Here is a 24,578-nt window from a genome sequence, read left to right on the forward strand (position 1 = left end):
AACCACATTGTAGCCGGTGCCACTCAGAGCTCTACCGGCTCTAATATCACGGCAGTGAAGGGACCCAAAATGCTCCCAACTTTTTGGAATGCGTGCTGATGTATCACACTTTACCGACAATTTTTGCTGCTTCAGAAGCCACCAGGTAGTATGACTTGGCTTCTGACATTAAGCCATGGTGCCCAATTCGGGCCATCAACCTTGAGCAGCAATGGCTGCTGATGAGGGTGGCATCGGTGCTGGAGAACTGGCGGCGGGCGTCGACATGAGCATGGGATCTGCTTGGTCGCCAGCATTGCTCTCCATGGCAACGTCACTTTCGTTAAGTTTAATGTCGCTGGAACTTTGCTGTGAGATTTCCTTGGTATCGCTTGACTCTTCACTATTGAGCACTTGTGGTCTCTCTGTCCCTCGCCATGAGTCAAGTTCCCAAACCACTCCAGTGAAACTCTTGAGGATGAAGGGCTTTTTGCTCCATTTGCGACAGGGCTTGCCAGATCGGTCGAGGGCACGAAGGCCGGCGTTGATGGCACCTTGATTAGCCTTTGGACCCAGCTTGTGTCCAGCAGCGATGCCAGCCATAGTCGAGCCTTTTGCGGCGCCATGATCAATGGTGCCGTCTTCACTATAAGCGCAAACGTCAGTAACGTGTGCGAGAACATGCACCGTCAGAGGTCGAATGTACTTACAGTCTGGGTTTCTTTTTGGGACCAGGCTTGCCCCGAGGTTTCGGTAGTCCGTTCACATCAAACATTTGTCCTAGACTTCTCTTAATGCCTGCCAATGAACCTCCTTTGCGCTTCTTCGAGCCGTCACCATTGGAGGTATCGGCTGCATCACCAGGTGTGGGAGCCGGGGTCGAGGCGGCCTCGGAAGCATTGTCATTGACCTCAGGGACTTTCAAAGTAGAAGTTTCCTCGACTGCAGCAGGGGGAGATGAGGCTGATGAGGGCGTAGCCTGCTCTTCCGAATGGGCTGGAGGGTCCTCGAAACGACGGAGGATTTTGGGTGACAGCTTGAGTATTACAATCTTGACTTGCTTTTTGTTCTTGTCTGCTTTGGCCGAGGCAGAGGGTGACCGACCCGTCGTGCTTGAGGAGGACATGGCCATGGATGGGTATTATCGAGGGTGTCGAGGTGAAAACGACGGTAAGGTCTTCGATGGGAGGGAAGGTTGATGCGTGTGTGCAGTCAAAGGTTCAGCTTTGGTAAGGCTTGTGCTGGTGGCAGGAGGCAGGGTGGCTGCGATAATTTGCCCGTGCGTGAAGCTGAGGTGCTAGTTTATTATTGTGGTCAACTTAGTTGAGTGGTGTCGGTGACGGTGGAATGTACTGGTGACAAGTGGTCATGGTGGGTGAGTGCAGGTTGATGGGTAGAAGGGGTGATGATGAGTAGTAGAAAAAGTGAAGATGAGGTGGGCATGCGAGATGAAGGGGATGAGACAAAGACGGTGCTGGAGCTGGACCTGGCGTGTGATTTTGTGTGTAAGTGGCCGGATCATTATGGATGGCATGGCTTAGGATTTTTGCGTGGTTATGGGTATGGGTTTGGGTTTGGGTTGGCTCAGATCAGATCTGGGGAGCGCAAAGAGAAAAGTGAGAGGGCTGAAGGGGACGAGAGGCGCGTGTGACGGCAGAACGGGAGGCGGCGACCAGGAGAGCGTGAGAGGGCGAGAGGGCACAGGGCGGTTTGCTGCTCACGGCGCGCGAGAGAAAGATGAAGCGACAAGGGTCTGAAGAGTGTAAGGTTTGGAGTTGCGAGAACCCGCATTGGGCGAGTCAAGAGGTCATTTGAAATCTCGGCACGATTGTTACGCCTTAGACAAGATTAGAGCACGCAAACCTTCTGTCAGACAAGCTGTCATTCTCCGTCGGTGCAGCGCCCGAACAGCGCCCCGCCTGGCCGCCTGCATTTTTAGTCAGGAGCAAGACACCCAGCTGCACTAACCGCATTGGGCAGCGCGGCTTCTATCACTTGCGCAGTCAATCCACTCTTGGTTCTCTGCCACTCAGTGGCCACTTTAGCTTTTGCCTCCCTCTCGTGATGCACCACCCTCCTTCGCCCGTCACCTTTGGCTCCCTTTGTCAATCGCCTGGAAAGAGAAATCCACAGAAAATCCTTGTCGCGGCACCAACACCTTCAGGCATCTCAGGCTGGGCACCATCGATAGTCGAGTAATCAACTACTGATTCCCACATCATCGCCGAGCAGCTGCCTGTTGGGTCATCCAACGCCCACTCCTCCTCCCCATCTCGGCGTATTCAGTCCACAGAATTTTCATCATGGTCAGGGCATTGGTGATGGCCAGTCAAAAGTGATAATGACACGGCTTTTTTTCTTGTCTCTCCGCATGAAAAGAAAACGAAATGCACCCGGCGAAGAGAAGAAAGTTGCATCAACCTTGCGGATTCCAAAACAAGCCTTTTCGTTCACCGCTTCGCTCAGCTAACCCTCAACCTCAGCCATCTGTTGAACAAGCTCAGATTCACCTTCCGGCTGCGGGGCTTTCCTCCAGCCCTCACCAGTCGTCACCAGACATCAAACCAGACATTGTTCGATTATCTCTTCCACGCGCCTCCGGATTACGTTCTTCTTCCCGACTAACAGCTGTTGACCCCGAGTCGCGAGATCTCCAAAAGCAGCACACTGCATTGTCCTTTCGCCTCAATCAACTGCGCCAGTCTCTTGAAATAGCAGAGGAAGCGCTTCAGATCGAAGCATCAAAGCAAGATGATGAATTGCGTGCTCTGATCGCCCGGTGGCGAACTGTTGCTCAAGATGCTGCCGAAGAGCTCTTCGCTGATGCCAAAGAGCGAATTGACAGGATGGGAGGCGTTGCCCACTGGCGTCGACAATTGGAAGAGGACTCACGACTATGGAAAGGTGAGCGTGAGAAGGAGGCCCTCATTCGCAGATATGCAGGCAATCTGAAGGACGATCAGAATCAAAGAGAGACGGAAGAACCTGACCAGGCAGAGCTTATGAATTATCAGGAGGACGCCGAGCCCGAAGAGAAGGTAAGTCAGAGGTTGGTGACCATCTCCTCTTGTGCGCACTAATTTTGCATTTTACTGTAGTACTTTACCATGGAGATGATGCTCAACCAGATGAATATCAATTTGCAATCCGTCGGTTTTGATAAGCACCAGGAACGATGGATATGACAGAAGCTTCTGCAAAGGGTCCGATCCTACGAAATCCAAACTCTCGTGTGAGAGATGCTGCAAACAAAAGAAAGATGATCTCGGGAAATGCATTTATTTCTTTGTTCCTGTCCTCATACGGCAACTTCGTCCTGCCCAATTGAGAAATAGTCCAATGAGAACTCCCAAGCAGGCTGACAAAGCACGATGGGTTGGCATTGGCTTTCCTTGGCCTGGGATCGCAGATATTCAGAAAAAAAAAACTCGCATGAACCACATCAAGCCTGCAATTCTAATGGTGCTGTCTTTTGGTCTTGGGGCCCGCCTCGTTTACAAGATGTTAGAAATGAGTTCTGATAGGTATTCTGTGCTATAAAAAAATGCTGGGGGGCGCCATGGCACGACAGGGCAGGAGAGTAATGCATGCCCAGGATGACTGAAGCAAGCCGGCAGTATAAGTATGTCCCACAACTTCGAAGTGAACAAGTCTATCTCAACGTTCTATCCCCCCCTTTTCTCCCACATCTCACAACTCTCCCTGCCTCAACTCCTAAGTTTTTGAGGTCTTTCTGAGGACCCGCAATCCCAACTGCCCATCAACATGTCTCCCACAACGTTGTTAACCGGAAGCAATGGATTTCTGGGCGCCACAGTCCTCGACGAGCTCCTGGCCCAAGACCACAGCGTCATCCTCGCCGTCCGTTCCCCATCCTCGGCCAAGTCTCTACTCGATAATAACCCGTCCTGGCCCACCTCCTCATCCAGGATCACCATCGAGCTGGTCCCCGACTTCACTGTCCCGGGCGCCTTCGACGCAATCTTCCAATCCCACCCGGAGATCGAGTACATTGTGCATGTCGCGGCGCCCATGGTCGATATCCCCGACAGCGTCGGCTTCGAAGAGTCGTTTGAGAAACCTAACGTGTTGGGAAATCTGGGTCTGCTCCGTAGCGCCAAGACGTACGGCAAGAATGTGAAGGCCGTGAGTGTTACCGGGAGTCTGAATGCCATCACGCTCGGCGACCAGGAGGATATCAAGAACAGAGTTTTTGGGAGCGGGGAGTGGTTGCCCTTGGGGAGGGAGGATGCAGTCAAGGCGGAGAGTAATTACGTGAGTAAACTCCGCTTCTTCTTGGTTTTGGCTTCCAATGTGGGAAGTCTCCCTTGATTCTAAACGAGGATGTCCTCGGTATAGTGTTATACTAAACAGGTGAACACTTGTGGTTCTTACGGGACCTGCTAACGTTGCCCCTTCCTTTCGTTCTAGATTTCGTATTGTGTTGGCAAGAAGCTCGCCGAAAAAGCCCTGTGGAAATTCGTGGAAGAAGAGAAACCATCCTTCACCGTGACCAACTTCATGCCACCCTTGATTTTTGGTCCCATGTTGCAGAAAGTTGCCGGCGTACAGAAAATCAACTTCAGCAATAGCCTGATTCATGCCATAATGAACAGCAAGAAGAGTGAGAGTGCAAAGGTGCCAATGACGGCGTTTCCAGGATGGGTGAGCGCACTTCTTCTTTCCCTAAGCTGCCAGTGAAGTGGCACCTTTGGAGTAACAACGCTGATCTGGGTTTGCGTATAGATTGATGTCCGAGATCTTGCAAAAGTCCAAATCCTCGCGCTCACCAACCCCAATGCGGCGAATAGGCGGTTTGTTGTTGGACATGCTATGATCTTCAATCAGATTGCCGATGCGTTACGGAAGGAGTCCGCATTAAATATCTCGGATCGAATTGGCGAGGATAATGATGAGGCATCGAGCTTAACACTGCCGAGGCTCGACACAAAGGACGTAGATGAAGTGTTCAAGTTCAAGTGGACACCGTTAGATGTGACTGCGAGGGACACTGCGGCCGCACTACTTAAGATTGAGGCGCTTGAGGCTTGATTGACTCGATGTATCGATGGGGGCATTGTGGAGAGAGCGAGCAGTTGTTCTCGTTGACTCTGGCCCGTATCAGCCGGTAGCTGAAAGACAGTCGCAATAGACGGGGCTTGTCATGTCGTAGATCGTCATTCTCAGTGGACAGGCCCCTTTCACCTCATGATCGGGGGACGACTTTCTTTATTCCACATGACCCTGCTTTTGACCCATTCCACAGCCTCTTTCACTCCTGTCCCTTTCAGCGCGCTCACCGGCAAGACACGGCTGTCTCGAACCATTCCTCCCTTCTCGCCTTCGAACACTTTCTTCACGAAGCCTTCCTTGATCCTGACAACCTCGAGGCAATCTTCCCTGTCCTGTTTGTTGGCCAGAATCAATATTGGAATCCCGGCAGTGTCGTCATTTTCGAGCACGCTTTCTAAAACGGCTCGACATTCATCTAATCGACCCTGGAGCAGTCCCGACGAGAAGAATCCTGGTGTCATGGGTGTCATCGGAGTCCACGGTGTCTGTGGCTCGTCTTCATCACCAGCCTTCCCGACATAGCTTTTCTTGCGCCCGTGCCACCCAGGCGTCTTCGGCGCATCTTCGATATCTCCATTCCCAAGGTCTGTGCTATCCACCACGAACACCACCGCATGCGCACTTTTATAGTAGCTCGTCCATAATTTCCTAAGACTCATTTGTCCACCCACATCCCAGATCTTCAAATACATCTCGGGCAGGTCGATAGTTGCGACATTTTGGCCCACGGTGGGCACAGTATTGCCTGCGGTGTCTGAGGCGGGGGCATCGCCGGTCTGGCCAGCTACCGGCTCTGCAATAGTATTGTAAAGCGCTTTTATCTGTGAGAGAAGAGTGGTTTTGCCGGCATTGTCCAGGCCAAGGAGGATGATGGAATACTCTGATTGCCAGCAGATGAGGTCAGCCTTGTTGACAGGGTGCAGTTGCAGCTGCGGTCTCGCGCGGCTTACCTGGCTTGCTAGTTGCATAGAGGTACAGGGAGCGGACAAGATGATACATGTTGCGCAGACACGAAAGGAGGAAATCTGTTCTATTGGGAGAGGAATCCGAGAACAAGGGAGTGGTAAGAATGGCCCGACGGCGATGCTGCCACGTGTATCATTGTGGCAGTGTGTTCGCGCCTTCTAGACTTCACCGTCTTGCGTACGACGACGACAAGGAAGCTTGAGGTTCCTTGACAGAAGGAACCATTGACGGTGGGAGAGTGGACCCCCGCCTCGCTTCTCTCACCTTCTGACGATGTTATATCAAGCTGGATGACCGTTGATAATGAAGCTGAACAAGAGGGAGGAGACCGAAATATTCTTCTGTCTGACAAGATCTCTTCTGTCTGACAAGATCTCGGCGTGCTATGTATGCAGTCTGTTGCTATCATGTCCAGTCAGACAGAAGATTATCCCTTGCGATTGACTTCCAGCACCATTCCCTTCATCAATCCAATCCCAAACCATGACCACAACAAGCCGCATTGGCTTGGTTCTCCGATGTCGTATTGGCGGTCAATTCGTTTCGCTGGAACTCCCTCCTGCCTGCTGTCTTTCCCTTTCAAGCGAAGGATGCTGCGCAATTGGCTGTCAGCACAACCCCTATGCACAGCTTTGGAAGGATGGCGCGGCAATTACGCACAGCGGTGTGTTGTTCAGTTGTGAGAATGTCCGAGGGGTCAGGCTGTAACATTAAACGAGGGTCATTCTCGAATATCATCAAAGACAGCCCAGGTTTGCTCTTCCCATCAATGTCTTCCTAGTTGGCGAATTCCCAAGCACGTAACGAGAAATCACACAATCAGCAGGTACGTTGGGCCTGTATCAAGGATCATGAACGACTTGGACTTCGACATATTCGACTTCGAATTAGAGTCTTCTGAAATAAAGGAAGGTTTTGAATTTCATGACAAGCCCTCCCATGTCGATCCTACACACTATGACGAGCTCCTTTCGCATCCGTCGTCTGCCTCTGCATACTACAGTGCTTGCGACTCCGGTATCGATGTCGGAGATCTCCAGGACAATGACATCGAACAGTCAATGGACGAGATTTTCCTTGTCGATACGCATACATCCAATCCACAACCTACAAGTTCCAAGCCCAGGCAAGAGCCGCCGGACTGGAGGTTGTTAAGTGAAGCAAGGTCTACCGCCGAAGACCTCTTATCAGCGACGCCGTAAGTCAGGTTTTGCGTGGAAGTTTCGGCAGAGATCAGCTAACGAGCCACGTGGCTAAAAGAACCGACCACTGGCTTGTAAAGGTCGAGTGCAATAATGAGAATGTTACCTCTTTGCACAAAACGGATGTGGCAGCCATTGATACACAACAATCCATTACTGACACCGCTACTCCATCGCCTTCGTCTTTGAATTCGCTATGGTTCGAATCGGACGGAGAAGCCTCATTTGTGGCGGGCGAAGATCCTACTGTTTTGGCGACTTTCAGTGAATCACCAACCACAGCAATGCTGCTAGATGCACTTGCCAAAATGCTCGTTGAACTCTATCTGGGTCGAACAGGTGCGCCCATAGATGGTGCCGAGAGCTCTTCGCAGACAAGTCCCACGTCAAGCACGTCTAGCCATACACATGGAACCGCAAATTCGAGCTCTTTCACAACGTCTCCTTCATCAACTCACAACTCTCCGCGGAAGAGACCACCCCCAGATGACGAAGGAGAAGGGTCGAGGCGCAGAAAAATCCCAAAGGCATCCGACTTATGGCCAACGAGTACTGCATCGAAACTCCTGGCTTGTCCATATTCAAAATTTGACCCTTGCCGGTATTCTGAACGCAATGAGCTCGAAAAGAAATATCGTGGGTGTTCGAGTTGCTTTCTCACAGATATTGCTCGCCTGAAACAGCATTTGTATCGCGTCCATCGTCGGCCTGAGAATTACTGCCCGATCTGCTTCTCCTCATTAGAGTCAAAAGTGGTCTTAGATGCTCACATTGTAGAGAGATCTTGCCGACGACAGCTCTGCCCATTCGAAGAGAAGATGACTCAGGATCAACTGACGGCAATCAAAAGGCGGGAAATGGGTCGAAGTCGCTCAGACGCATGGTTCGACATCTATAAGATCCTGTTTCCGATTTCGACGTTGCCCGTGGATCCGTACGTTGACAGTGCGCATGCGGATACTGTGCAAGACTTTATTGCCTTTTTTGTGCGCGAGGGTCGAGAAGTCCTAGCCTCGGAGATCAACCAAAGGATGTTCGGACCTGTGAGCACTACGCCTGGAGAGCAAGAGTTTGTGGACAGGGTCCTTGAGGAGTCGATAAATGTGCTGCTCCAGCGGCTTGACGCGCGGTTCAGACAACCCTCCTCGTCTAATTCTTCGTATCAGTTCAATTCGGACAATGACTTCAATTCCGAAACCCCCTTGACGTGTTGAGCCGAACTTTCAATTCAATATGTCGCGGCTCCTACATTCAGGGAGCCCGTTGTTAATGTACCCAATCAAGCAAGGACTATATCCATTTTCATCTCCCTCAACACATCCTGCCACTGTATATCAGCATCCGTCTTGCCGCTCTCATCCGCCAGCTGCCGCCTCCGCCACAGCTCTCTTGCGATATCCTTCGAAAGCTCCAGATTCATGAACCCGTGCCTCCTCTTTAGCCTATACCAGTCAAGCATCTTCTCCTGCAGCTCCTCACTTAAGCATTCGCACGCAACAATGAATGGCGGCCAGACTAATGTACAGCCTATACTGTCGCCACCCAAGCTTTCAATATCTTCGAGATGCGTGACGGCTTTTAAAACCATGTTTTGGATGCAGAGGGCACCCGGGGGAAGGCGCCGGACGGTGCGGAGGAAGTAGATTAGCGAGGCATAGTAGAAGACGTAGGCGTGGTGCAACGTTAGGGATTGAGCAAGAGGTGGGAGGCCCGTGAGGTCAAGATTCGACGGTGTCTGGGCGTAAAGTTGGGTTTCCAGATCATCCAGCGTCTCGGCTGTTGGCGGGTCGGAAGCCGTGGTATTAGAGATGCGCTTGATCAGGCTATTCATAACGACGATGTGTTTCAGGATCGGACGGGTGAGACCGAAGAACCGGTCGAGAACATAGTGTCTCGCATCGCCCAGGAAGTTCTCGGATTCGACGTCGATGGTGGAGGGCAGGTTAATATTGCATAGCGCGGCGATGGCAAGGTAGCCTTGATAGACCATCGAGGAGGACTTGTCGCGGTCCCACTCGCTTTCTTCGATGGTCGACAACCACGAGGCCCCGCCCTGCAGATGCGTGCGCCATTCGCCGGAGCGGCCGGTGATCATGTCCATTGCCGAGAACATGGTAATGGTTGCGAGGATGGAGCCTCGTTGAAGATGTACTTCTTGACCACCTCCAAGGTGGTAGTTGTTGTTGTCATCTCTGTCCCTGAGATTCGCAAGGCTGTGGCGCAGGTGCATAATGGCTAGATTGTAATGTTTCATCGCCAAGGTGAGGTTCATGCTGTCTCCGTTGAGGAGCTGACCACGGCTGAATGCCGACGTAGCGCACAGGGCGTGAAAGAGTGCAATCTGTCCGTTTGACTGGTTTGACGGCGACGCGAGGCCCGCGAGGGCCATGGGCGTGAAGACGCTTCGGAAAGGGTTGTCCGGCCGATCCACGGGGACGAGGTGCCAGCAGACGAAGTCTGTCCAGTGGTGAATCAGGGCTCTTTGTTCAGCGGGCCGAGGGAGGAGGTCCAGGTGGCGTATTGTGAGCGGTAGAGGAGCAGGACTCGATGTCGATAGCCACAGCGGGGGGGTGCCCGGATGAGCGTACAGGGACGAAGTTCGAGGATAGGTTGTGAATGGTGAGATGACAGTTTCTATCAGATCGTCGCCATTTCCATCTGATACCTCTCCTGTCTGATCTGTTCGCGACGACACCGAGTCTCTTCTTTCGCGGTCTGGAAGCGCCAGAGGTACTGTCCCGTGAAATTCTTCGAAGCTGCCCGTTCTAGACCTTTGGAGGGAAAAGACCGAGAATGGACCCGATGAAAGGCATGCTGTTCCCGGCGAGAGTCTTTCAATCTCCTCCAACGCCTCATGGACGTCGACCCTCATAAAATTTGACCCGTCGTCATAGACAGTTGGCGTGCCGATGACCCTCCGGATGTTCTGCTCGCGTTCCTGACTGTCCGGATCGACCCAGACGAGCTTGATGCCGTATCCCTGACATTGGAATCCACCCTTGAGACATCGCGCACAGTGCGGTCTGGCTTCGTCGCATTTGACGTGTCTTTCCCGGCAGGTCCAGCAGCCAGAGAATGTCTTGGTGTGCTTGACAGGTTCACGAGCCTTGGTTGTTGCCTTGCTGCGCGCTGTCTGAGCTGGTTTCATCCGAGACGGTAATTACATGTCGTGGTCTCGGTGCAGGGCAACCGGAGACCAGGAGGAGGATGGTCAATTACATTGGGAGAATTCTTCAAAGCCAGTCAGCTTGGTTTTTTTTTTTTTTTTTGATTTTTTTGAGGTCTGCATAAAGCGTCAAAATATGAAGGCACATGCCAGCTGTAGAGGGCAAAGAGGGACAAGAGGGAACGCCGGCCCCAAGAAAATACTGGTTCTCCGCTCGCCCTGGTGGCCCCTCCTCAGGGTCGCCGCCACTCGCCATGATTCGACGGGGACTGCTCGGGGGAATTGCTAGTGACGACGTCCATCCCGAAGCCTGAGGGAGTCAAGAGAGTACCCAGTATCCCGTACAGGTGGTTTGGTGGCTCGACCATCTCGGGTGCCCTGGTGGGTGCCGCTTGGCCGCTCAGCTGCTCAGCCTCGCAAGGCGTTTCCCATCTCCACCGCCCACCAACGCTCCTCACACAACACAACATGATCATGTCGCCGTCACCTCTTACCACCCCGCACAACTTCTGGTCCATCCATTGACATCTCAATGCCCTGATGCCTGTTCTACGCTGGATCCATGTCGGTCCGTATTCAGTTTGATCAACCCGAACAGAGGTGCTATACAAATCTCGATTTCGTCTCGGGCAACGTTATCCTCGTCCTTCCCAACGATGCATCCATCTCGGCAGTCACGGTCAAGCTCGAGGGCGAGAGTCGAACTCGGCTCGCCGGTCCCAAGTTCCCCAACAATGAGCGTTCGGATAAGAAGAGGACGGAGCTAGAATTGCACAAGGTTGGTGAGAAGAGTCGCCCCTGTCTAACGCAGCTTGTGCTCACACACCAGGCTCCAGCTCTTGTACAAAGTCCTCACCGTTTTTCCAACGCCTGAGCTCCAAGAAAGAAGTAGCGCCTCCGCATACACCCTCCTCGCCGGGCAATATCTGTACCCGTTCAAGTTCAAGGTCAGACCCTTCCAATTCCTGCGCTCGGGACCGGGCGGCGACGGCGGCTAAATGGCTGGGGCAGTTTCCATTTAACAACGACTGTCAAAGGAATCCGAGTGCGCTGAAAGATATCAAACTTGGTCATGTGAATGTTCAATTCGCCCCAGACACCACAAAACATGTGAAGAAGACCCTACCTCCGTCGCTAAGTGGCTTTCCTGGCGAGGCCGAGATAAAATACTATGTCAAGGCAACAATCGTCCGACCCAAGTTCTTCCAAGAGAACATCAGAGCGGTATGCTGCCCTCGCCATGGCTTGTCTGATGAGACATCTAATGTATGACAAAGATTGCCGATATCAGATTTTTGCCCATCGAGCCTCCTCGACCTCCCAATCGTCATGAGGAAACGTTTGCAAGGCGGAAGAGACAATTCCAGCGATACCCGGTCGAGTCGCAGAAAAGAATGTCCAGCCTTTTCAGCAGAAAGTCTTCAACTCCAACATCCGCCGAGGAGGAACCTCCCGCTTTTCAAGTCGATGCCCGTCTTCCCAGTCCCGCTATCATCACATGCAACGAACCCTTGCCGCTGCGAATATTGGTTGAGAAGCTCAACGAGAGCTCGGCAACCGCCTATCTCAGGACGCTCCAGATTGAACTAACAGGGTACACTCAGGTCAGAGCTGTCGATTTGGAGAGAACTGAAACCACAAAATGGCTCTTGATGTCACAGGCGAACATGAACATGCCTCTAGGAAACCCTACCGACAAAGGTCGCAAGGAATGGAAACTGCCCTCTCGACTGTGGGATGACTTGCCCCTCCCAAACACGGTCTGCCCTTCATTCGATACCTGCAACATCTCTCGGCGGTATGAGCTAGAGGTCACTGTTGGCTTGGCACATGCTATGGCTAGTGGGGTGCGACCCGAACTTATGATCCTTCCATTGCGTCTGCCTGTTTTGGTGTATTCCGGCATCGCCCCTCCTCCTCAGCTGCTGAAGGCCATGGCCAATAATCCTCGCCCTCAACCTTCTCCGTTACATCTGTCCCCACCAAGGCCGACCGAAATGAACGACATGTCTTTACGACCAGAGACGCCCTCGGGAACGCCAACAACACCTTTGTCCGAGATCAACTCGTACCCGGCTCAAGTTGGTTCTTACAGTCCCCATGAACAATCAGGCATTCCCGATGACGCTCCACCCAGCTACGAGGATGCTATGGCTGAGGATATTGCACCTGTCGATGGCCCTCGGCGGGAGTACCACGTCCCGTCTGAACCGGTCGCTCAGCGGCCTGCCTTCAACGCCGACTCGAAAGGGGGCGAACTAGGCCGGCGAGTTAGCGAGCGACTGTTTTCGGGCGGAGAACCAGCCGCTCCTACCAGGACAACCTCGATGCCGAGCACCATGCAAGGCTTAGCGTTAGCGGAGGACGATGATGCAGGGTCTCCGAGCTCGCCAGCTGGAGAAAATTCAAGCCAAATGACTAGCTGGAAGAGGAGTTTCAGTGGGCGCAAGGAATAAAAAGCACCTGTCCAACTTCTGGGCAACTTTACAAAGTAACGTACGGTACGCCGTCATGACAAGCGTGGAGTTGAACATGAGCCACGCCAGATGGATAACAAGGAACTGATATTCTTATACATAATATAACCGTTCTTCGTGACTTGATGTTTCCATTTCCCCTTGCGCGACGATGGTACAAGGTACGCGGTATATGGCGAGCTTGATATCTCGCGCCAGGTGTTAGGAGTTGAGCACCATGAACGATGTCTTGGTGGTGGTGGTGATGATGGTGAGGAGGGATTCTATGACGTCAGATTGCAACGCGAACTTTCAGGCTGCGAGTGACTTGGCAACTGCATCGCCTCTTCACATCTTCACCAAAAAGCAACGTTCAACCTCACCTCCCTCCTCTCTTGGTTGCTGCGTCTTGCCCGCAACGGCGTGCACTTTCAATGTGCTATTCTCGGTAGGATTTGTCTGTTTTGCCTGGAGGTAGGACTTGGAACGTCGACATGGACGCCTTGAAGGACAAGGTCAGTGATGCCCATCGAAGCCCGAGATGTTTCTGGCTCGAGTAATAGTCGGATGTGCATAAGGCGCTGCCTACTTCCTCGCTCCAGGAAGCAATCATGTTTTGCAAGACTAATTACATAGCTAACAGGCCTCAAAGACCCCAGGCTCTGGCGGTCATCGCAATCCACATTCAACCTCATTTGCTGCCATCGGTGCTGCACTTATCCCCACTGCCATAACGGCTGCCGTTTTCTTACTGGCATTTGTGTCTGTTCGCTGGAGATATCGAAACATTTACGCACCAAGGACGTATTTTCGCACCATCAATCACAAGTAAGCACTTCGAATACAGCCGAGCAGTGGATCCTAACAAGGTCCAGGGATCGCACTCCTTCGTCTAGTCATACATCCGTCTCCTGGTGGCATGACTTCCGCGCTCTCGACGACAAGTTTGTTTTGCGCCATTCCTCACTGGAGGCCTATCTTTTCCTGCGGTTCCTCCGACTGACTGTCCTCATTTGCGTCGTGGGCTGCTGTCTAACTTGGCCAATTCTCTTTCCAATCAATGCCACGGGAGGGGGTGGTGCAACGCAGCTGGACAGGATATCGTTCAGCAATGTCGCTGACGGGAGACGTCTTTATGCGCATGCTGTTGTAGCCTGGGTCTTCTTTGGTAAGGCAATTTGCTTTCCACTCATCTGAATACGCTAATGCCTTGCCTTAGGGTTCATCATACTTCTCGTCACCAGGGAAAGGCTCTTTGTTATGGGCCTTCGTCAAGCTTACCAGACAATTCCGGTAAATGCAACTCGGCTCTCTTCTCGAGTGGTATTGTACTTAAACGTGCCTCCTGAGGGCCTTCAAGAAAGAAATCTTCGCCGGTACTTTGGTGGGTATGCTGTGAAGTCTTGGGTCGTTTCTAATATGAGCCACTTGGAAAAAGTTGTTCACAAGAGAGACAGCAAAATCGACGAACTGGAAGGGTTGGAACTAAAACTTCTGAAAAACGCCAACCGCAGCAAAGACGATGCTCCAGAGGACAATGACGCAAGCTCTAGCCAGCTACCAAAACCAGGTGGCGGGGTGCATCGACCTAAGCATCGGTCAAAGTACCTTGTCGGAGAAGAGATTGACAGCATCTCCCGATTGCGAGAAGACATTACCAATCTTGTTTCCGACGTGGACCAGGTTCGGCAGGCCGACTCCAGCGCCCCAGGTAAGAGAACTGGAGCAATATTTGTCGAGTTCAAGGACCAAGTCAGTGCGCACCAAGCGTTCCAGCAAGTGCGACACCCATCACCCCTTACATTACAGCCAAAATACATCGGAATCCAGCCGAAAGAGGTCATCTGGCAAAACCTCAATCTCGATCCATCACTCCGCATCACATATTCCTACATAGCCATAGCGCTTGGTGTTGCAACAATCATCTTCTGGTCCATCCCTGTCGGTATCATTGGTACAATCTCCAACATTAATTATCTGGCTCACAAATTTCACTTTCTGCGATTCATCAACAACCTCCCGGCTCCTATCCTCGGATTGCTCACAGGGCTGGTGCCACCCCTGCTTCTCAGCTCCGTGGTGTCCTATGTACCATACCTCTTTCAATATGTGGCGACGCTATCTGGTCAGCCAACAAGCAAATCAGCAGTTGAGTGGGCTCAAACTTGGTACTTTACCTTCCAAGTGGTTCAAGTCTTCCTCATCACGACGTTTTCGTCCGGGGCTGCCGCTTTAGCTACCAAGGTCGCAAACCAACCAACAACCGTCCCAACCTTGCTAGCGAAGAACCTCCCCAAGGCCTCAAACTTCTATTTGACCTACTTCATCGTCCAAGGCCTCGGCACCGCATCGAAGAATATTTTGAATTACAGCGATCTTTTCTCATTCTTGTTCTTCTACCACGTCATGAACAAGACCCCGAGACAGAAATTCAACACTTATGCACAGATGAAGGGGATCAGCTGGTTCAATGTCTATCCCAAATTCACGAATCTAGCGGTCATTGCAATCGCCTATTCTTGTATTGCACCGCTGGTGTTGGGATTCGCGGCGATTGGCTTATTCCTATTCTATCTAAGCTACAAATACAACCTCCTTTACGTGATTCAAGTCAAGACCGAGACGCGGGGAGAGAGCTACACGAGGAGCCTGCAGCATTTGATGACAGGTGTCTACCTCGCGGAACTCTGTTTGATTGGGCTGTTTGGAATCAAGAAGGTGGCCGGTCCTTCCACTCTCATGACTGTGTTGCTAGTCGTCACCGCTCTTTATCACATGACGGTCAATCAATACCTTTCACCTCTGGAAAAGTATATGCCGGTCAACGTGTTGTCGGATGAGGACGAGGAGCAACCTCTTCTCAGGGACGACGATGTGGACACTGGATCTCGCGCCAATCAGGCCGATCAATTACTGGTCTACAGACTTGGCTCAGGAAAAGTTCCGGCGGTCTTGCTGGATCCACTTGCCAGTTTGCTCGAGCCTCGTATTTTCGCTTCACAGGAGACTCTTCGACCATGGCTTCAGGACCCGGAGGGTGAATCAGAAGAATTAAATTCCTATAACGACGAGCAACTCAAAAATGCATATCTTCTGCCGGCGATGACCTCGAAAACTCCGAAAGTTTGGCTCCCGAAAGATAGAAAGGGGCTGTCAAAACACGAGGTTAACGAGAACGAGAAGGCGGGGTTGCCCAGCACTGATGAAGGCGCTGAGCTTGGCCCGTCTAATGAGATCTTGTGGAACCACGATGATTTCACGACGGTGCCTATCTTCAAGCAGGCCGTTAGATATTGATCCCAATGCTGCGGAGTGGGTGAACCGCCTGGTCGAGACCTTGAGACGTGTTTACCCCCGATATACGAATCTGGTCGCCGACACGTACAGAAAGTACACGTCAAATAGCATAAATTGGGACCGCATGTGTTTTCTCGGGGACGAGGGACCTTGGGTCTTTTATGTGGCTGCCTGAGATGCCGCCAGTACTGTTTCCAATGAAGATACGCACCAAGGCCAAGCAGAGACTCCGGGGACATGTGGCCATTATTGCAGCCAAATTGTGTCAAGCGCGGCCAATGGCCTCGAGCCAGATCCGCAAATGCACATCCACTGGAATAGGAGCCCGTCGAAAGGGGGAAGGCTCGCTTTCGGTTCTTCTAATAGCGTTTGGGGGAAGTTTCTTTGGTCGTCCTGCAATGCCATGCCACTAGTCACTTTCCACAAGCAACGGGCGTCTCGTGTTTTTCGGAAACTCCAGCTGGACTCAGCCCCCGAAGCGCCTGAAGTCGACCCTGAACGGTTACCACAATTATCATCAGCGCCGACTCTGCAGAATGATGCTGCAATCTTGATTCGTCCACGGGGCGCTAGACGTAACACCATCGCGTCGAATATCATCTTTTCAGTCAGACCTGACTGCCCGAATCCGTGGACAATGGCTGCGCGCAGCAAGCCTTTCCCCAGGGCTGGCTGAGGCACACAGTTCGCGCTTTGCTGTTTCGACACTTGCCGCAATCAATCAGTCGACATGTTCCCTTCCATTCAGTCCCGACACGGTTGCTCCTTCCATCGTAGTCGCTGGCACCGTGAGATGGCCTCCTGCTAATGGCTGTCCGGATTGGATGATTTTCCAGCTCCGACTCAGCCCTAGCACTCACAGCCACCGGTCCCCCTCGTGTAGCTCACCGAATGTCACAGGCACCATGACATCGCTTGGTCAGTGTGTTAAATGATCATTGGAAATTATTGATGCATCCAAGACGGTGAGGCCGTTACAGCCAGGGGCACTGCTTACTCTGTGTATCGGATAGAGGCCTGGGCTTCGAGGTATAAGTATACCCTTCGTCCTCTCAGCAAGAACCCTTCTCTGCAGAATACACATCAAACAACAAACACAAGAGACAGAGATTCAGACTCGGACTCAATTGCAAGTTCTACAGAAATTCAAACACCCATTGATTTACTCCTCGTTCTCTCATTCCAGTCCACCCCAGCAACCCCATATCAGACCAACATGTCTACTCCCAAGCACGCTTCCATCTTCTCCCGTCTGTCCTCCAGCAGTGCCTCGGTCAGATCCTCCTCGTCAACAGAACCTTCCATCCCCAAGAGCTGCCGCGACGCTATCCGTGCCCGCTACGCGAAGGACGGCAAGGGCCACGACTTCAACCTGACGTATCCGTACAACACCGACATCATCATCGCCAGCGGCGCCTCCTCGGCGCACTCATCCGAAGTTCCCCTAGGGTGCCGCGACTTCAAGCTCCGCTATGCTAAGGACGGCAAAGGCCACGACTTTGCGCCCACTTACACATACTCGCCTTCGCCGGCAGATGACTCCTCTGTGAGCCTGGCTGCCTCTGATGCGATGCCCGCAGGCTGCAGGGACTACAACAAGAACATGCGATATGCTTGGCACCAGGGCCGACAAGGTTCCTGAGTGGCAGGGAACATTAGGCAAACCGATTACGAGTTGCTTGTTGGAGTGGTTGTATGATTAAGAGTGACGCACGAAGATGATCAGAGGTCACCATTTTTCATTCATGTCAACCTGAAAGCGTTTTGCTTACCATAATGATGATGATGGCGGTGGTGGTGGTGTTTGTTTCTTTTTCGCTATATCGGGCACTGGGGTGCTTCCCGCTTGGGAGTGGGTGGAGTTTGTGTTTGTGTTTCCCCAAAGAATCAAGACCCACGGCGCCAGGCACGGCGGCGAATTACTACCTCTTATTATTTTGCCCTCCCCTTGGTTGGAGTTGGTTCTTTTATCCCTTCCCTACCCTGCCCTTCCCTGTCCTGTCCTGTCCTGTCCTGTCCTGTCCTGTCCTGTCCTTTGTCTTTTATCACTGGTCACCTGGGTGTCACGAAGCTTACTCAGCCTTGCCACACCCTCTTCCCTGTTTGCAGAGATGGATGGTATATGTATGTATGGTATTATGTATGGTATTACTCTAGACGAGCGTTGAAGCCAACCAGATACAAATATAATTGATACCCTATTCTAATTCGAATTTGGAAAATCTTACTTCTGTCCTAATTGGTATCTATCCATTTACCTCCCCATCTATCTATACCCCCCCCAGTGTCGTCAGCGTCGTTTGTTCGTTTGTTCATTTGTCATTGTTTCATTGTTTGTGCTTATTCTTCATTGTTCATTGTTATGAATTGGTGACGATCATTGCCATCCTTGCCATCATTCATTGCGATCATTGCGATTGTAATCATGATCATGATCATGACCAAGCAAGAACGATCATCCGTCTCGTAGGTAGGTCATGGCCCTTTCTTTCATCTTCCATTCATTTTTTTTTTCCCCTCTCTTCTCCCCCCCGTCTCCTCCCATCCCGTCCCATCCGGCGCCATCTCGCCTCGCCACACCGTCATAATACAATACTCTAGAAAGAAGGCAAGTCTAGCTTTGAAGAACGAAAGTGCAAGCGCGAGGTGGGAGCGGGGGAAGGAGGGTGCCGAGCCGCTTGAATGAATAAGTCAAGTCCAATCACATCGACGCAAGCAGGGGGGTAGGGTAAAAATCGATCGATCAATCAATTCGCCCCGTCATGCGTCGTCGAGAGAGCCGTAGAGCGCCGTAGATACATGACCCGCCGAATCTGACCTGGCTCGTAAGAAATGAGGAAGTACTGGTGGGAGAAGGAGGGTGGAGGGTGGAGGGTGGAGGGTGGAATGGGGATAGAGATGAAAAAACAACCCAAAAAAAATCACAACGGAGAATAAAATGAATAAAAGGCCCGCTTGACCCAGCCAACTGAAACTCAATATGACCTTTGCCTCTATCCATCCCCTCCATCCGTCAATCTCATCGTCTGGAGGAGCAGAATGGTAGGGTGCGCTGCTGTGGTCCTGAAGCGTAGGGCTCTAGTGAGCAGTGTATTGCATGGCAGTGAAAGGAAGTGCGATTCAGTTCCAGTCCAGTCAGTTGGGTCCGTCGATCAGGCAGTCGGTAATCCATGTAATCATAATCATTCATTCGAGTCCGGCCAGCGCAAAGGAACCATATCCGCCCTTGTCACGCCGCTTTGCCGTTCAGAAGCGGTTCTCTTTCAAGATCCCTGGCCTCCTCGGCTTTTGTCTTGGGTGGGATTGAAGACTCTTCCTTGCTCGAGTGGGAATTCTGTCGGAGCCACTCCTGCACGATCCCCTTGTAATCCCTGGCCATGTACGGGCTGAACAGCTCGGCAAAGAAGTTGCCCTTGCGCCAGTACTCTAGCCCGAGGTCCTGGAGCAGCAGGTCCATGTATGGCACCTGGTCGAAGACGAGGTCGGGGAAGAACCTGCCGTGGCCGTACGGCGCGCGGTGTCTTGCGTACTGCGCCATCAGGGCCGCTTCGTCGAAGACGGTGGCTGGATGGATGTCGAGTCTATGGTTGAGGTACGCGTAGGCCCAGAGGCACTGCAACTCGCAGCGCGGCGTGTTGGCCAGGTTCGAGAACATGCTGATAAAGGCGAGCGAGTTGTCGCCTTCCTTTGTCGGGCCCGGCGGCGCGATGGCCCTGTATAGCCGGAAGGGCGTGTAGTTGGCCTCGGAGTCCATGCCTGGGTTGAACGGCTGCACTACGGTCGAGGTGGGCGATTTGAATGGCCCGGCGACCAGACGGGGGAATTTGGAGGCGATGGTCATGTCGGCCTTCTCATTCAGGGCCTGCCAGAAGCCATACTGCGCCTGGGTGTAGCTGGTCGACGGGATACCGAGGTCAGCGTGCATGGTGTCTGGGATGAATTTGAGGGTCGACTTTGCCGAGAAGCCTGTCGCGGTGACGAGGGCGTCCGCTGTGACTTGCGATCCGCTGGTGAAGTTGATGGCACCTTTGGAGAGGCGGAGGATGTCCTCGCGATGCACGCGCACTTGACCGGTCTTGAGCATCTCGTAGATATCCTTCTCGTAGCTATAGATTCCAGATGCCGTGCCGTACCAAAAGGGGCTATATCGAGGGAAGAGTTAGCGGCGCGAAAACCCGCTTTGCCTTGCACAGAGGAAAGAAAACGTACCTCTGCTCGGGCTCCAAGACCTTTGTTCTCTCATCCTTCAACATCCCGCAGTCGTCCAGGGTTGCCTTGTGAAGGTTTATCCAGAAGCCCTGCGAAATGATCTTGCCGAGCTTGGTGAAATGGAGGAAGTGCCTGATCCAGCTGAACCCGTCGTTCCACAGACATGGACTGAAAAAGGACACGAATCGTCTTGCCGGTAGCTTTTCTCGCACCGCCTGCAGCGGTCCCATGGTGTGGGCGGGGAAGATCCATTCAGGGCCCTTGCCCGACTTCCTGATGATCCATTCCACCTGCTTGCCAGCCTTGCCAGCCACATGGACGGCGTCGTAAGCGGACTTCCCTCCACCAAGCACCGCTATCGTCTGGACATTGGGGTCGTCAGTGAGAACGCTGCCTTTCATGCCCAGTTCCGCCGAGTGCATGATCGGGCCCCCAAATTCCTCCGAGCCACTCAACGCTGGTCTGTGTGGTACATTTGTGACACCTGTGGCGACGATTAACTTACGCGTCTGCAGATCTGCTCCCGAGCCTAGTTTGACGTTCCAGCCTTGAATGCCCTTGAGCTTGCAGATGTCCGCGACGGTCGAGTCAAAATCGATCAACCGGAAGACATCGAAATATTCGGCGTAGGCTCTGATATACTCGTGCATTGCTTCGCCCGAGACATGCTGACCTTCAGGGATGCCAAAGCCATCGTGCATGGGAAAGTCGGAGAAGTCGATGCCGCCACGGACATTGTTTGTCTTCAGGCCAGGATAGATGTTCTCTTTGGACCATACACCACCCACGGTTTTGTTAGAGTCCAGAATCTTCACCTTAGCCTCAGGCTCGCATTCGCGGATCGTCTTTGCGGCGCACAGCCCCGAAGGGCCTGGACAAGGGTTAGCCACAGGGAGTGGATGATTGGGGACGTGACTTACCAGCTCCAACAATGAGATAGTCGTACATCGCATCTATTGTTGACATGTCCATCCAGCTCCAGGGTCCAACTACCTTGTCGCTCGCCGTGTCGTAGGCCCAGCCGAATGAACAAAATCAAAATGCGCAGAATTACAAGCAGGGTACATGGGAACCATTTTGAGGAGGGGGCCTCTCAGGTTGACGTCGGGGGTTTTAAGGTGAAGGGCTGGAGGCATACTCAGCACTTGACTCTGCTTCCCAATCAGCTCGGGACCGGCAGAGTTGACTTATCACTTTCACTCACTTTGGACCTGACCTGTCACTGGGAGTTCAGAGTCCAGAGTCCAGAGTCCAGGCGCGCTCATGGGATCGCCCTGAGTCAGCCCAGATCCGTAAGCTGATGGCGAGAGGTGGTGGGGGGGGGGGTTTGGGCAGCCCAGTTACCCAACTGCCTTCATTCCAGCAAATCCCACGTGCAGTGGGAGTTGGTGGTGATGGTGGTGTGGGTTACATACTAGGCAGTCCTCTCGCCTATGCCGCCATGTGGTTGGGCCACAACCAGGGCTACTAGGCCTAGGGAGCCCTTTGTCGGTTACCCGACTTTGGGAATACGGGCTTCGGGAGGATTTCTTATCGGCCTGGCCCATCTGGCTGGATCGAGCGAGCACCGACCAGGTGGAGGAGGCCCGGGGCGACCTGAACGACTCAGCCGCATTTTCCAACCGCCACGAAGAATCTTACATACATAAACACCACTTACCCCGTGACCCCCTTGCATGGAACTGTCTGAGGATGGCTGTTCTACACACTTAAGAAGCTCAATGATCCTGCGGCGAGCGCTATGGAGCGGGAAGCATGTCTGAGCTCCAGTCAAGCGAGTCAGACCGGGACGAACCCTGGGATTATCTGTCGACCAGATGGTTGCCGCATAAGGCGGGTATCGTCAAGAATGGCAGACGAGTACAGCTAGAGCTCCTTCCGGAAGCATTCAGAAACGGGCTGAACAAGAGAATTCAATACAGAGCCATTGCGCATGCTTTGACGGTGGCAGAAAGCTGTTGATTCAAAACATCTCTTGCCGACCTCGTGTTCCGTTCAAGGGGAAACAAAATATGCTTCGCTGATTGCCAGAAATTTAGGCCCACGCTCGTCTTAAGTAGCTGAGTAGCTGGTGTGCCTGTTCAGCTCCCGGCGATTCTTTCGAGGTGCTCAATGCTCCAGGACAGTTCCATCCAAACGGACACAGAGACACATTCAACCGATAGCAACAGCAGTCTCGGTGGCAACCTTCTCGTTGCCGAAAATGACCTCCTCATGCCTGACTTCAACGTGATCCTTCTCACTTCCACTGCTTCCGTCCTCCTTTGCGGCCATGGCCACAGCGGCCACAGATCCCACACACTTGTACGTGCGGAACTTGCGGGCGGGAAGGCGTGCCTCGAACTACACAACAGCACAGAGTCAGCAATGTCCACCCTTTCTGCTGAAAAACCTTGGGTTCGATGCTCGGACTCACCATTTCGTCGATTTCCTCAAACGTCCTGTTCTTCACCTCAGGGAGATAAAAGTACGTCCACAGCGCACCAATCAAGCAAGACGGCGTCCAAATGTATCCGTACTTCGGGCCCCAGTTAAGGGAATCGGGGTTGATGAAATATGGGGCGGTGAAGGTGGCAAGCCAGGCCCCAAAAAAGCCAATTGAGGCTGCCAGACCAAATGTGTAGCTCCGAAGACGCTGCGACGGGAACTCGCCACCGCAAAGCCATGCGTAGGTCGCCACCATGCCGTTGTAGCCGACAATGTACACGACCGAGACGCCGACAATAACCTACACGGAATGTGTCAGAAGATTGAACGCGGGCAAAACGTATCGGCATTTGTCCGGCGAAGACTCACCCGTCCCGTTGAAGTGCTGGGGCCTTGTTTGTCGTATACAACGGCCACGATGAGTTGCGTGATACCACAGAGAATCATACCGATCGTCAGGAATACTCGCCTCCGACCCCACTTCGTGATGATGGCGCTATTGATCAAGATGGCGGCCACGCCGACTGCAACAAGGATGCACGAGTTTTCAAATGCTGAACCAACATGGGCCATTTCGAAGAAGTATGTGCCGTACGCTGTAGGTTGTTAGTTAGCAACCTATTTCTCAAGACAGGAGTCGGGCAGAAAAACATACAAATCATATACATGGCGCCAGAAGCCGCCTGGAGAGAAACAGCACCAATCGACAGAAGGGTGCGTCGCCGATCGACAGGATTGCGGAACATATCCAGTATGTCGGCGCTCTTAGCCAAGGCTCGCTCGGCTCCGATGGCATCTTGGATCTCCTTGATCTCGTCCTCAACCGTATCGGGGTAAGGTCGGAGCCAGTGGAGAGCCTTGCGAGCTTTCTCGGTCTGGTTCTGGAGAAGGAACCATCGCGGGCTTTCAGGGACAAAGAGCATCCCAAGCGACAGAAAACCTGGGACGATGTAGATGATGCCCAGGGAAACAATGTATTGTTGTCTGCCTGCAAGCTTGACTGTGAAATTGTCGATAATGGTACCGACCAAACTACCGATCGATGTCCATGACTGGAAAAGCCCAATGACAAGACCTCGATATTTCGCAGGCGAACACTCTTGAAGATAGAGCTGCGAAAATGTCATGAGCATGCCGTTTGCGATACCGATCAAGAAACGCGCAAAATACAGAGCTCCAATGCTCGTGGTGGTCATCATAATAACATTTGCCACAACACAAAGCAGCGCTGCAGCCCAGATGGACATCTTTCGGCCGATGAACTTCGCAATGGGGCCGGCAAAGGAAGAGCTGATGAAGGCACCGAGAATCATGAGAGAGGAGATCAGCTGCTGGCGTGTATGGCTGATGTTGTATCCAATAGGCGAGGTCGGATCTTTTTCTCCAAAGACCTATTCATCGTTAGAAGTGGTGGCCGTGGGTTCATGTCGTTCTGCAGCAGCGTACATTCAAAAACCCAGGCATGGCCTGGAGACCACCGATAATACCAAAGTCAACCCCATATTGGAATGGACACATGCTAATCAAGGTACAAGCTGTGATACATTTCCAGTGGGCCTTAAGGTTGTCGGGCCTTGAAGTCGCCATTGTGGTGGTGAGTCTCTGATTGCCTACGGGATTGTAGGGCAAAGATCAGGTGAGGTTGGATAGGATATCGAACTGTTCCAGAGGATCAGTTGATATATCTATGGAATCCACCAGAGGGTCAACCCCCTTTAAGGCAGTTGGGGGTGAAACGTCTGGAGCACCTTGACGATTCTGGGATAGACTCAACGTCGTTGAGGAGAAAAGGACGGAGCCCCA

At 52.5% G+C, this 24,578-nt stretch overlaps 11 protein-coding genes across 11 annotated transcripts; 6 read left to right on the plus strand and 5 right to left on the minus strand.

The window, feature by feature from the left end:
- Window positions 1-195: 195 nt before the first annotated feature.
- A1O5_05677 (uncharacterized protein) lies at window positions 196-1,105 on the minus strand (the record flags this gene model as incomplete). The annotated part of the gene is made up of 2 exons (XM_007746276.1): window positions 196-625; window positions 690-1,105. 2 exons carry the CDS (start codon window positions 1,103-1,105, stop codon window positions 196-198), a joined length of 846 nt encoding a protein of 281 aa, XP_007744466.1.
- Window positions 1,106-2,366: 1,261 nt separating this feature from the next.
- Window positions 2,367-3,164, plus strand: A1O5_05678 (uncharacterized protein; the record flags this gene model as incomplete). The annotated part of the gene is made up of 2 exons (XM_007746277.1): window positions 2,367-3,017; window positions 3,078-3,164. The coding sequence occupies 2 exons, from the start codon at window positions 2,367-2,369 to the stop codon at window positions 3,162-3,164; spliced, it is 738 nt and encodes a 245-aa protein (XP_007744467.1).
- Window positions 3,165-3,744: 580 nt separating this feature from the next.
- A1O5_05679 (uncharacterized protein) lies at window positions 3,745-5,031 on the plus strand (the record flags this gene model as incomplete). Its single annotated transcript, XM_007746278.1, has 3 exons — window positions 3,745-4,254; window positions 4,411-4,644; window positions 4,726-5,031. 3 exons carry the CDS (start codon window positions 3,745-3,747, stop codon window positions 5,029-5,031), a joined length of 1,050 nt encoding a protein of 349 aa, XP_007744468.1.
- Window positions 5,032-5,180: 149 nt separating this feature from the next.
- On the minus strand, window positions 5,181-6,051 carry A1O5_05680 (ADP-ribosylation factor like protein 1; the record flags this gene model as incomplete). The annotated part of the gene is made up of 2 exons (XM_007746279.1): window positions 5,181-5,932; window positions 6,003-6,051. The coding sequence occupies 2 exons, from the start codon at window positions 6,049-6,051 to the stop codon at window positions 5,181-5,183; spliced, it is 801 nt and encodes a 266-aa protein (XP_007744469.1).
- An 818-nt stretch (window positions 6,052-6,869) lies between these two features.
- On the plus strand, window positions 6,870-8,434 carry A1O5_05681 (uncharacterized protein; the record flags this gene model as incomplete). The annotated part of the gene is made up of 2 exons (XM_007746280.1): window positions 6,870-7,216; window positions 7,279-8,434. 2 exons carry the CDS (start codon window positions 6,870-6,872, stop codon window positions 8,432-8,434), a joined length of 1,503 nt encoding a protein of 500 aa, XP_007744470.1.
- Window positions 8,435-8,499: 65 nt separating this feature from the next.
- Window positions 8,500-10,368, minus strand: A1O5_05682 (uncharacterized protein; the record flags this gene model as incomplete). The annotated part of the gene is made up of 1 exon (XM_007746281.1): window positions 8,500-10,368. One exon carries the CDS (start codon window positions 10,366-10,368, stop codon window positions 8,500-8,502), a length of 1,869 nt encoding a protein of 622 aa, XP_007744471.1.
- A 580-nt stretch (window positions 10,369-10,948) lies between these two features.
- Window positions 10,949-12,842, plus strand: A1O5_05683 (uncharacterized protein; the record flags this gene model as incomplete). Its single annotated transcript, XM_007746282.1, has 4 exons — window positions 10,949-11,164; window positions 11,223-11,333; window positions 11,398-11,610; window positions 11,664-12,842. The coding sequence occupies 4 exons, from the start codon at window positions 10,949-10,951 to the stop codon at window positions 12,840-12,842; spliced, it is 1,719 nt and encodes a 572-aa protein (XP_007744472.1).
- Window positions 12,843-13,336: 494 nt separating this feature from the next.
- On the plus strand, window positions 13,337-16,139 carry A1O5_05684 (uncharacterized protein; the record flags this gene model as incomplete). The annotated part of the gene is made up of 4 exons (XM_007746283.1): window positions 13,337-13,357; window positions 13,486-13,670; window positions 13,718-14,010; window positions 14,062-16,139. The coding sequence occupies 4 exons, from the start codon at window positions 13,337-13,339 to the stop codon at window positions 16,137-16,139; spliced, it is 2,577 nt and encodes an 858-aa protein (XP_007744473.1).
- Window positions 16,140-17,355: 1,216 nt separating this feature from the next.
- A1O5_05685 (uncharacterized protein) lies at window positions 17,356-17,781 on the plus strand (the record flags this gene model as incomplete). Its single annotated transcript, XM_007746284.1, has 1 exon — window positions 17,356-17,781. One exon carries the CDS (start codon window positions 17,356-17,358, stop codon window positions 17,779-17,781), a length of 426 nt encoding a protein of 141 aa, XP_007744474.1.
- A 1,587-nt stretch (window positions 17,782-19,368) lies between these two features.
- Window positions 19,369-21,296, minus strand: A1O5_05686 (uncharacterized protein; the record flags this gene model as incomplete). The annotated part of the gene is made up of 3 exons (XM_007746285.1): window positions 19,369-20,281; window positions 20,349-21,219; window positions 21,269-21,296. The coding sequence occupies 3 exons, from the start codon at window positions 21,294-21,296 to the stop codon at window positions 19,369-19,371; spliced, it is 1,812 nt and encodes a 603-aa protein (XP_007744475.1).
- Window positions 21,297-22,502: 1,206 nt separating this feature from the next.
- Window positions 22,503-24,362, minus strand: A1O5_05687 (uncharacterized protein; the record flags this gene model as incomplete). Its single annotated transcript, XM_007746286.1, has 5 exons — window positions 22,503-22,691; window positions 22,765-23,076; window positions 23,145-23,371; window positions 23,431-24,166; window positions 24,222-24,362. The coding sequence occupies 5 exons, from the start codon at window positions 24,360-24,362 to the stop codon at window positions 22,503-22,505; spliced, it is 1,605 nt and encodes a 534-aa protein (XP_007744476.1).
- Between the last annotated feature and the right edge of the window lie 216 nt (window positions 24,363-24,578).

Source organism: Cladophialophora psammophila (assembly GCF_000585535.1).
Source record: "Cladophialophora psammophila CBS 110553 chromosome Unknown aczJe-supercont1.8, whole genome shotgun sequence".
In the NCBI taxonomy this organism is placed as follows: Eukaryota; Fungi; Ascomycota; class Eurotiomycetes; order Chaetothyriales; family Herpotrichiellaceae; genus Cladophialophora; species Cladophialophora psammophila.